The 12,577-nt window shown below is 42.3% G+C and overlaps 1 protein-coding gene across 1 annotated transcript in view; it reads left to right on the top strand.

Moving 5' to 3' along the window:
• The window catches only part of DNMT3L (DNA methyltransferase 3 like), an 86,388-nt gene extending 75,175 nt beyond the window's left edge, over nt 1-11,213 (top strand). Inside the window, exons 7-12 of the mRNA XM_054025304.1 lie at nt 769-853; nt 1,721-1,809; nt 4,628-4,703; nt 6,203-6,342; nt 8,284-8,369; nt 10,203-11,213. Of these exons, the coding sequence (XP_053881279.1) occupies nt 769-853; nt 1,721-1,809; nt 4,628-4,703; nt 6,203-6,342; nt 8,284-8,369; nt 10,203-10,374 (648 nt within the window). The 3' untranslated portion in view covers nt 10,375-11,213. The remainder of the gene's footprint in view (nt 1-768; nt 854-1,720; nt 1,810-4,627; nt 4,704-6,202; nt 6,343-8,283; nt 8,370-10,202) is intronic.
• The last annotated feature ends 1,364 nt before the right edge of the window (nt 11,214-12,577 follow it).

Here is a 12,577-nt window from a genome sequence, read left to right as displayed (position 1 = left end):
TGCAGAAAAAAAAAGTTTGAGAACCACTGTCTTAGACTATACTCATATTTTTCTACACTGCACATCAATTTAGGGTTTGATAAGAAATTTGTACTGGGTGTGTTGGGTGCTGCCCCTTTAAATTTTATCTGCCACATGGCAGATTATCACAACATACTTCAGATCGCATCTTGCTTTAAATTCTCCAGCAAATGATTCAGTACCAGACAATTTGTTAGAAAATGAAGTGGAACCCATTTTATGTAACAGAATAATTACAATATACTGTGAAGATATATTTATTTGCAATGTATAAATCAACTACTTCCTAATGTACTAATCAGAATCCAGGTGTCTCCAAGGTTCTGAAATGCTTTTAATTGCAATTAGTTGCCTTATGCCCTTCTGTGGACTTTGGGATCCTGACTGGATACTGAAGAGAGGAGTGTTTGCTGACAATGCTGGGTGGATCATTTAATTAAAAAAGAGACAGTGTCACAGTTCAGGGCAATTACATCTATATTCCCCCTCCGTGGCCCACCAACGGTTCCCACTGTAGGCTCCAGGCTCCTCAAATGTCAACTCTCTTAGGCAAAGATCCCCGTCTCTCTCCCTCCTGACCAGGGGTTTTCCAGGCTGCACAGTACCCTGCCTACACTGTGATAGTCCCAATAAGCAAGACTCCCTAAACAGGCCAGCATCTGTGCTTTATTATTATTAATGGACAGCTTTGAATATTCACACAAATGAATGGGTTGTGCAAACAAGGGTCTTTTTTATTTATGACAGAACCATCTTGAGATTTATCAGCCTTTATCCGCATGGGAACGAAAGCCAATCAATGTTCTCTCCCTTTTTGATAATATTACCCCAGGTAAGTGTACATAGTTGGCTTAGGACTGCAAACAAATATATTAAAAATCTATTAATATATCAGGCCAAATTCATCCCTGATGTGACTCCATTGTCCAGTAGGACAAATGAGGCCCACACTTGGGCTAAATTTTACCCATCATGATTCATTATGACCCACACAAAGGTATCACCATCCTGTTCGATAGAGCTGGTCAAAATTTGTTTAATGCAGAGCTCTTTTGTAAAGAAAATGGCCTTTTTTTTTAAATTACCATTGAGCAAAAAAACTATTAATGTTTTGCTAAAAAAAAAATTATCCAAAACATTATAAAAAATGTTATTTCAATAACCATTTTGATCACTTTGTTTACCAAATACCAATGTTTTTTGATAAATATTTGTATATGAAAATGTCATGAAAACTTTTAGGAAAAAAAATCAATTTTGAAACCTGTAAAGTAGAAAAAAAAGTTGAAATGTTCACATTTGTCATTAAAAGAAATAGTGTCATTTTCGGAACAATCTAATACCCGTGTTGTGTATCTAAAATGCTGCTATTTGTAGCCCATGTGGGGACATTCAGTGCAGCATTACATAACTTGATCTCATCTTTACAATCCTGATTTTGAGACGTCTCCAACTTTGTCAGTTTATGAAGCTGTAAATATCCAACACTGTTCTATACTCCAAGGGCTATCTGATTACATATCAGTTACTACACTGCTTGCTGGGACCCTGACCGAGCAAGGTACTTAAGTATATGCTAAACTTGAAACACTGGTCCCACCAGTCACATGCTTAAAGCTAGGTATGTGCTGAAGTGAGGTGCTGTATGAGGGAACTAGTTCTTAGTACTAACACTGTATTTCTAATATCCACTCTTCAGAGATGAAAAATCTTGGATTTTTGGGCAGCAGCATGGGGGATGGCAGGCTGATATACTTAGATGATGTCACCGATGTTCTGAGGACAGATGTAAGTACAACGTAGAAAACGTCACTGAATTAACTGTGCACAGCTCTGAATTTACATTACTGATTGCTGTGACAATTCTAGGGGAATGCTGCCACCCCGGGAGCAGCCACGCAAGACCTAAACTGAAGCAGAATCTTCATCATTCCAGGGGAGGGAGGCAGGCAGGTCAAAGTGATGCTGAGCAGGGGATCCCTCTCTTCTCAACTGGGACTGTGCTGAACAGCAGTTCTCATTACACCAGTGCTTCTACAGGAGGGGGCTCATAGCGGGGCAGGAGAGAAGCTGGGATGTGGACAGTGTGTCTACAAACAAAGAGAATCCAACTGCCAAAAGCTGAGTCTCGAAGGGAGCACATAATGGTCATCAGGCACTACCACAGGCCTCAGTAGCGATGGCAGAGCTGCTCTGGATCCAGGTTGGGGAGTGTGAGTGGAGGATTCTTAGATTGCAGACTCTTTTCTTAGGGTCTGATCTAATGCCCACTGAAGACAATGGGTGTTTTTACATTGTCTTCAATGGGCACTGGATCAGGCCCTTCAACTGTAAGCTCCTTCAAGTGGGTATCATATCTTCGTATGTACTTGTATGTACAGCACCTAGCACACTGGGGTCTGGGTCTGGGCCTGGGCCTGGGCCTGATTGGTTCCTGTGGGCAGTACCACAATGCAAAGAATAAATAATAATAATTCTATTGCCCCTAATAGAAGCACATGTCTAGGGCCCTATCAAATTCACGGCCATGAAAAATGTGTGTCAGACCGTGAAATCTGGTCTCCCACCGTGAAATCTGGTCTTTTGTGTGCTTTTACCCTATAATATACAGATTTCACGGGGGAGACCACCGTTTCTCAAATTGGGGGTCCTGACCCAAAAGGGAGTTTCAGGGGGGTCACAAGTTTATTTTAAGGGGGGTCACGGTATTGCCAACCTTTATTTCTGTGCTGCCTTCAGAACTGGGCGGCCAGAGAGTGGGAGCTGTTGGCCAGGCGCTCAGCTCTGAAGGCAGCACCTCACCAGCAGCAGCACAGAAGTAAGGGTGGCAATACCATACCATGCCACCCTTACTGCTGCATTGCTGCCTTCAGGGCTGGGTGACCGCAGAGCGGCGGCTACTGACTGAGGGCCCAGCTCTGCAGGCAGCAGTGCAGAAGTAAGGGTGGCAATACCATACCATACTCTGCCTTCAGAGTTGGGCTCCTTGCCAGCAGCTGCCACTCTCCGGCTGCCCAGCTCTGAAGGCAGAGCCACCGCTAGCAGCAGCGCAGAAGTAAGGGTAGCAGTAACCCCTTCCAACTCCTTTTTGGGTCAGGACCCCTACAATTACAACACTGTAAAATTTCAGATATAAATAGCTGAAATCATGAAATTTGTGATTTTTAAAATCCTATGACCTTGAAATTGACCAAAATGGACCACAAATTTGGTAGGGCCCTACATGTGTCCCCACTGGAAAATCTCCTTACTCCCGGGGGGGGGGGGGAGAGTAGAAATTTGGCTCTGTTTACCAAATTTTGTATAATGTGAAAAAAGCTTGGCAATGGAATAGCAGAGTCTCCAAGTATATACATGGTTTAATCAAGTACATGCTACAAGGAGTCAGTAAACTGACAAAAAACCTCCCTTGCTCCAAGAATTGAGATATGCCACCTGAGAATGTAGCAGTATTTTCTTTTTCAACAACTGAATTTCAGAATGAAATCTTACAGAAATCCAAGCCACTCTGTAATTAATTCTGTTCAAACCATCCAAATTTGCCCACTGAAAGCTCACTGCCGTTATGCAATTTCAGCAGCGCCGGCTCCAGGCACCAGCGAAGGAAGCAGGTACTTGGGGTGGCCAGTGGAAAGGGGCGGCATGTCTGGGTCTTCGGCGGCAATTTAGCGGTGGGTCCCTCAGTCCCTCTCTTCCTCTTTGAGCTGCCGTCGAAGTGCCGCTGAAGAGGAAGAGAGGGAGCGAGGGACCCTCCGCCGAATTATCGCCGAATAAGGAAGTGGCGCGATTAAGCTGCCGCCAATCGGCTTTAGCTTTTTTTTTTTCACTTCACCGCTTGGGGCAGCAAAAAAGCTGGAGCCAGCCCTGAATTTCAGTAATGGATAAATAGCATAACCCAAACCATATTTAGTATTTCAAAACCTGATCACCCATTACACTACCAGTTGCTTTTCTAAACTCCTAGTTCCTTTTTTTTGTTGTTTTAGTTTTATTTTCATATTGTGGTCTTGTACTGCGAAGTCTGGTGGTCTGCACAACTTGTTCTCCCTTGCCAATCTTTGACAGATTCTGCCAACTCCATGCCCACTTTAAAAGAAGGGTGGAGATTTTTATGCAGCTGATGACATTCATCCTTTGTATGTGCAATTTCCTCATCAGTGTGTCTGTTGACATATTGTCTTTGGAACCATGTGCATGTATTTTCTATTAGCTGCATGCACAAGTGACGACCCCACAGGCAAGCGACCTGAGTGCAAAATTTCCTGTGCACAAATACAGGTTACATTTTGAAAATTTGGCCTTCCATAATCAGGTTTCACAGCATTCCTGACTGGTTGGTAATGATCAATTATAATTGCTTTTTCCGTCGTTAGTACAAGGATGAATCTATGTGGAAAAACTGCTATTGTTATGTAAGAGTGCTGGGTGTGGCCACGGAGACCAAAGGTCAGACTCCATCTTGGAAGTTGGGGTTCTGGACTGCAGGCTGCACTCAATACCAAGTGCCTGTCGACAAATGCTTACATTTTAATAGCCATCATAATAAGAATATGAATAAATGTTTCTAAAAGAAACAAGAAGTTCTGAAACTTGTACATCTTATTAGGTAAAAGGATGGGGTCCTTTTGATTTCATATTTGGTTCCACTCCTGCAGTTGGAAATTCCTACGAACACCCTCCCGGTAAGAGGTGCAGTGAAGTATAAAATGATATATAAATTATCAGTCTGACAGAGTTAGATCTTTACCTGTACTAGAGCTCCTCATGGTACTGAGGAGACAGGGGGCGAGGCAAAAGGTGGCTGTAAAACATTTGTCTATTCCCCTAATTCCCCTAATTCCTAATTCCCAGGAATGCTGAGATCCAGTTTGGCACCCTGTGTAATTTACAGCAGTCTCAAGATTGCTCTGAATTACACAGGCTTGTACCAGCCATCAAGCCACTGCTATGGCAGTGTGGGATTTCACCAACATCGTGCAATCTGACCTCAGCCCTCCATCCTCTGACACGTGCCCTATCCAGCAGGCCTTGGGAGGAGCAGGTTAAAGTGAACTTTGCTGGCTATCTGTCAGCTGGAGATTACAGCCCCTTTGTTCTGCTACAGCAGAAAGGATCATTGTGATCATCTAGTCTGACCTCCGGGATAACACAGGCCATAGAACTCTCCCGACATTTGAGAGTTTCATTAAACTGTATTAAATCTGCTGTATCTCATCACCTATGAAAGGAGAGACATTTCCTTGGAGACTCCCCTCCTGTGACCATACAGTCTCAACTGGAGGGGTCACATTCAGTCTGGTCCTTATGCAGGCATGTCGTGGTAGAGGGTGCAGTGAGAAGCCTCCCCCTCTGTAAGGGCCCGTACAGCCCACGCAAGGGCTGGGCAGAAATTCCAGAAAGCACAGGGCTGGGCCATCTCTACCCCCCCAGAGAGCTCCTGGTGCTCCAAACAGAGCGAGGAGCAGCTCTGTCCCCCTACACATTGTCCAGTTGTGGTTACTGGCTTCATAGGAAGGGTGTTAGATGATCACAATGGTCCCTTCTGACCTTGAGTCTATCATTATGTGGCACCCCAAGAAGGAGGTGCATTAGTGTCCACAATCCCCCTGCACCCTATGGAGCTTCAGGAGGCATGCTCCTTTCCTGGGGCTAAATGCCCCACAGTGCTCCCTCTCAGGCTGGTCAGCTCCGCACTGCCCCTTACTAGGGCCTCCATGCAATGTGCAGAGCCTGGCCCTTGGTGACTACAAGGCACATCACTCATTTCCAACTCAAATTTGCCTCTGACCCGTGAGGATCCAGGGTCCAATTCAGACCTAGGAGAAGCAAGTGCTTATTCAAGCCAATGGAGTTGCCCCTGGTCTGAAGCGGACCTCTAGTGTTGTTATCTGTCCCTCTGCTTACATGCTGCACATTATGAAGATGAGAAATGGTGACTCCTCAAACTGAAGTTATGGAAAACTTTATCCATATTAAAAAGTAACCTCTCTGGTCTCATTTCAAATTTCCCCCACTGCTCTTTTTGCTATAGTGATAGAGAGGCTCTTAGCCTCTCTTTTTGAAAGCTGCACTGTCCCACAGTCAGAACAGGACAGGATGAGAGCCATGTCTCTGCTATTTGGTCTTCTCATTTTTGATGTCACTCTTCCCTTTCCTTTCTCCTCATCCCTTTCGCCCCTAGCTTGGTACTTCTATCAATATCACCGCATCCTACAATACGGGAAACCCCCAGAGAGCAGTCAGAGGCCATTCTTCTGGATGTTTGTGGATAATCTGGTGCTGGAAAAAGAAGACAGAGAGACAGCTTCGCGATTCTTCAAGGTACACAGAAAATCCAGTCCCTCCCCAGATTGTTTTTTCTTCACATCATGTCTCCTTAGTGTTTAGTGACTGGGTCCTTTTATAGTGATGTTTATTGTGTTTTTTGGGAATGGTGTTCTCTGCAGTGTCACACAACAGAACCAGAACTGATTCCTGCTTCTTTAAGCTCTCGCTTCCTGAGCTGTTGGTGTACAACAGGGGCAGCTTGTGGAGGAAGCAGAGTTCCTCTGGTCAAAATGAACCTCACTCCTTTTGATTAAGGAATAGTGAAGATTCACATCATAACGTTTGGCTCTGGATCTGAATCTCCCCGAAGTTTGAGGTAGGGGAAGAGAGATGGGGAGGGAATGAAGAGCTTGGGTTCTGATTTAGATCCGTCTCTAGAGATTAAGCCTACATCATTCAATTTGGATCCAGAGCTGAACTTCCCAAATCTTTGCAGGAAGTTTTATGTGGAGTTCTCTGTTAAGGACCAGTGCTAATGGACTTCCAAGTGAGTATACACACAGTATTTGTGCATGCCACAAAATCCAGTCATTCTCTCTGGTTTTGCTGCATTATAACTCACATGTGGACCAGGAAATCACCAGTAAAGCCATTAGTCAGATGTTAATCAAAATGCTTTACCCTTGTCAGGATACAACATTTGTCATCCGAGGATCTCAGAGCTTTTACAAACAATAACTGATCCTGACAACAGTCCTTGAAATCTAGTAACAGCTCTAATATCCAATATTAAGGGGGCATGGATCAGTGTTCATGTTATGCTCCCTGTCAGTACCCGGTCCAGAACGGAAAAGCTAATAACCCAACCAGTGGCCCAAATTCGGCGATGAATCCTGGTCACATGACACCTGAGGCACATTGCGCATACACCAAAAAGAAGTAGCACTGCCACCTGTCCAGGACAAGAAGCATGACCAATGTCTGATAAGAGAGACGATAACAAGTATTATTTACTGACTAGCAACAATGTGCTTAGCATAATATGTACCTAATAGTAAGGCATTGTCCCATCCCCAGTGAGTTTAGGTCTTGATTTGCTGAGTGGATGAACACCCTGAGTTCCAATTGACGTCAGTGGAAGTTGCAGGTGCTCAGGTCCTCGGCAAAATCAGGAAGCAGAACATACAGTACACTTGTCGCACATGGGGAAGGTGCAAGTCCAAAGTGGCAGCAATGCCCAATAAAATGATAAATGAAAGGGTTCGTGCAATAGGTGTATTTTCTGGAGAGAACTGAAAGATTAGTTTTGAAGAAAACTACTATTAGCATTAATTGCTAGATCAACATTAAACATCAAGCAGCTTCCAACTGATTTCACACCATACATTTTGAGGAATTAATCCTTTAAAGTATGCGTTCTTGAAGATACACAATTCTGTCCCCTTTCTCTGTGCTGTAATGACCAATATTTAGAGCAGTTGGTTTCCATCTAGAGATACTAGTAATACTCTTCATACAGTAAGCAATTGTTTGTGCAACCCTTACCTGTTGAAGTCAATAGGGCTGCTCGTAGGAGTAAGTGCTCACTAAAAAAAAACCCTCTCTTTTATAATTCAAAAGGAGTTGATCTGCTCTATAGTGTTAGAAATATGGAAGCAAGTGTTGACCTGTTCATAATAAAATGGGGAACATTTTTTACAAAAGATTTAGCAAAAAATTCCATTTTTTATTTTTGAATTTTCAGAATTTGAAATGATGTTTAAATTTCAAAACCTGGAAAATTCTGATCAGCTATTGTGCTCTCAAACATGAGGGAGGCTTGCCCAATTTACCCCAAAGGAGGGCTATAATCATAAGAGAAAACCAGCTAAGCATGTCATGAATCAGTAGAAGCTGTTCTTAAACGTTCTTGGTGGCCACCATGCAATATAGTATTAACAGTATGCAGAAGTTGTCTGGCTACTAAGACACTTGCATATTTTTCCCTTTTAAAAGATGGAGGCAGTGACTATCCACAGGGAACATGCCCAAACTGTCCAGAATGCTGTGATCTTGTGGAGCAACATACCATCTGTTAAGAGGTGATACAACAGTTTACTTTCAGGGTTTCTTCTAAGTAATGGCCTGTCTCTGATCCAAAGAATTTGAAAACTAGTTTAGTCAGCAAAGTGGTTTCTAACGTTCCGTGTCCTCAGACACGACAATGTTTCTGTGTCCCCCAACTACCTCTGGTCCTTTTACTCTGTTTCTGTAGTTCTCACACACTCAAGTGATCTCAACTTGACCGGCCCAACTCGCATTCTGAGTTTGGAACCTGCTGGGAGAAGTTAAAATAGGCTATTTAAGTGTGAATGGAACCTGAGTAGAAGCCATCCTTTAAGACAGCCAGTCCTGAAGCCTTACTCAGCCATTTGGGAATGTGGATGTGGCAAAAGAAGACTGGAGAATTCCATCTCTTACCCTCCAGTTCATCCTCTAGTTTCTATTACCCTCTCAGCCTCACCCTTTAAGAACAATGTACATTACCATTGGGGTTGAGAACTTGTATGCCATGTTTCAGTCTTGCATTAAGATCCAATGCACTGAGTACCCATGGAGTACTGGTTTGGGGCCTTAGGGCTTTTTACATCCCAGGTATGAAACTTTTCAACATGGGCTTTATGATAGATACACCAAAGGAACCTCAATTATATCCATTCAGGTGTAAGATGCTGAAAATCAGCTATGCATACACTAGAAAATGCTTACAGGAGGAACACAGATTTCTCACAATCTCTGGATAAGACTTGCCTCACTTTCTGGTTTTCCAGAACATTCCTCTGCAAAATTGGCTTCCAATAATTTATCATACAATGAATGCATTCCATGATGCAGATACTCACAGGCAGCGTCGTCACAACCGCTGGTTTTGCACACAAAGAAATTTCTGTTAGACGATTTTAAACTCTGAACTCTGTGAACAAGACATAATTTAAAAAAAAACAAAAATCCTTTACTGAAAGACATGAGCTTAAGGCTAAATTTTTTTGCAGTTGAATTATAGGCATATGGCACTAGTTCAATCAGAGAAAGCTCTGAGTTATACTGCCAGTTATTACAACAACTGCAAAGAATCCACTGCTGTAGAATAGCCTTAAACTTTTTACAACGTCTCAAAATACACTTTTTTCACACCATTAAACGGAGTGATCTCCTATTGATAAAGCTATCTACTAGTATGTTTGAAATTTAGAGCCCAATCCTGCAAACTCTTTCATGGATAAATAGTCCTTACTCACGTAAATAATCTCATTGACACTGATGGGACTACTCGAGTGAGTAATATTTGCTGGGTAAGTTCCCTTGCTGGGGAAAATGAAAGACTCGGTGACTGCCTCCTTCATAAAGACATGGGGTTCTCAAACTGGGGGTCGGGATCCCTCGGGGGGGCGTCACAAGGTTATTACATGGGGGGTTGCAAGCTGTCAGCCTATACCCCAAAGTCCGCTTTACATCCAGCATTTATAATGGTGTTAAATATATAAAAAATATTTTTAATTTATGGTGGCGGGGGGGTCACACTCAGAGGCTTGCTATGTGAAAGGGGTTACCAGTACAGAAGTTTGAGAACCACTGATAAAGACCAATCAGCAGGTAGTGCCTGACCCTGCAAGGTGCTAATCACGCTGGCCCTGATTCAGCAAAACACTGGAGCACATGCTCGACATTAAGCAGGGTGGAAGGGTCACTGAAACCACGGGGACTCGTAACATGCTTAAAGTTAAGCATGTATTTGAGTGCTTTACTGGATCAGGGCCAGAGTGCTCAGCACTTAGCAGGACTAAGCCCTACAGAAGAGATATTTTGAAGCACAATTTATGGAAGGAACTTTGTGAGCTTTTACTTTTTGTTTGTTTGTTTGTTTGTTTTTGCAGCAAGTATTCTCTCTCAGACTTGGATCTGGATTTAGACCGCCTGGCAAAGGACATCCTCAGAACAAGACTGTTCTCTCAACGACCAGCCACTCTAGTGAGGAAGTTTTTTCTTCCCTTGAGAGAATATTTTAAATGTTTTTCACAAACATCAAAGATCTGGATTATCCCATAATACTGAAAAGAAATTCTGTCACTTAAGGTCTGATCCAAAGCCCATTGAAATCAATGGGATTCTTTCCATTGACTTCAATAGTCTTTGGATCAAGCCCATACTGCGGGATTGCTCTGTCACATTTATTTCTTGATGTTGTATAACTAGCTCTCTTGTTTTGCCCAAGCATGTTATTTGTTTTCCTTTTGCTATTGGATGGGTTGCTGCACTTTCTTTCATAGATGTTACTTTAGGCTACATAGAGCCAGTGTGAACATGCTATCTTTGATTTGATAGTTAACAGCTCATTGAGGCCTTGATCATACAAATTTTTGGGGATGTGAGTAACTTTACTCATGTGAGTAATCTCATTGAATTCATTGAGATGACTCATTTGCAGAAAGTTACTAATATACCGAATCATTTGGAGGATCAGGATTTAAGGTTGAATTTTATTTAAAGACACCTGATTTTATATACTTTTTACCTTAATACTAGAACTAGCAGGAAATGTTTTAATATATCTTTTACCTAAATACTATAATAATAATAACATAAGAGAAAATCATTTAATATTTTATTTTTGCACACTTTTACCTAAATGCTATCTATAATTAAAACTGATTCGTGTGTTTAAACTTAAAAATAGCCTGAACAACATAACGAATGTGAGAGATGAGCAAAACTCCTTCATCTAAAAATGTAGCACATTATTTTGTGTCTGAATGGAATGAAGAAAAAAAAATCAGCATATTGTAAGCATACTTGATAATGCTTTATCTTGTTTTAATAGATGTATATTTAAAGTAAAGATTGTTTTATTAACATTTTACTAAAACCGGGATACAAATAAGAATCAGAAAAATCAATCCAGTTCAGGGTTTACAAGAAATAGAAAATAAAGCAAATATAATAAAGAGCTCCGAGTACAATACTGTTACATGATGAGTGAACTCAACTCACCTTAGCTTCACTGGGAGTTCAGGAATCTCCCAGAAAGCGCACATCACCTTACATTGCAGAATTGGGCTCTAAATGAGCAAAAGGAAAACCGAATCTGGCACAGCCAATAGCATGTTAGCTACACTGTCGTGTGATCACATGGGAAAAGATATCCTATCCCACTTACAAAATTAACCTGGGGACCAAAGACCCTCAGCACAGGGAGATATACTGCCCATCCGACTTACTGAAGTTCATAGGCAGACCTGCTAAGTTGTTACTGATAGAGATAATGGAAGATTCTGAAACTTCAGGTTTAGAAACAAAATGAACAATATCCTCCATCTAGGCCCTGACCATGTAAAGGTTACACACATGCTTAGCTTTACAACCATGACTTATCCCAATGAGTAGTAAAGTTAGGCACATGTGTAAGTGTTTGCAGGAAATTGCGGCCTAATAGCATAATTTTCAGGGAGACTATGAAATCACAAAGAACACTGAATAATGACCTTCTTTGCCACTAAAAGTAAAGGCAGAACTACTTTAAGGTCAGAAGGGACCATCGTGATCATCTAATCTGGTCTGACCTCCTTCACATTTCAAGCCACAGAACCTCATCCACCCACTCCTGTAATAGACCCCCAGACTCTGAGTTTCTGAACTCCTCAAATCATGGTTCAAAGTCTTTAAGTTAGAGATAATTCTCCATTTACACTAGTTTAAACCTGCAAGTGATCCGTGCCCCATGCTGCAGAAGAAGGCAAAAAACCCTTCAGAGTCTCTGCAGATCTGACTCCAGTGAAAATTCCTTCCCGCCCCCAAATATGGTAATCTGTTGGACCCTGAGCATGTGGGCAAGACCCACCAGCCAGACACCTGGGAAAGAATTCTCTGTAATAATTCAGAGCCCTCCCCATCTAGTGTCCCATCACCAGCCATTGGAGATATTTACTACTAGCAGCTGCATATGGGCCTCATGCCATTATAGGCAGTCTCATGATACCATCCGCTCCATAAACTTATCAGGCTCAATCTTGAAGCCAGTTAGGCTTTTTGCTCCCACTACTCCCCTTGGAAAGCTGTTCCAGAACTTCACTCCTCTGATGGTTAGAAACCTTCGCTTAATTTTGAGCCTACATTTGTTGATGGCCAGTTTATATCCATTTGTTCTTGTGTCCACATTGGCGCTTAACTTAAATAATTCCTCTTCCTCCCTGGTATTTATCCCTCTGATGTATTTATGGAGAGCAATCCTATCTCCCCATAGCCTTCATTTGGT

Source organism: Malaclemys terrapin, chromosome 1 (genome assembly GCF_027887155.1).
Source record: "Malaclemys terrapin pileata isolate rMalTer1 chromosome 1, rMalTer1.hap1, whole genome shotgun sequence".
Classification (NCBI taxonomy): Eukaryota; Metazoa; Chordata; order Testudines; family Emydidae; genus Malaclemys; species Malaclemys terrapin.
The sequence above is the reverse complement of the archived record's forward strand: the minus strand, read 5'-3'. Positions and strand labels throughout refer to the sequence as shown.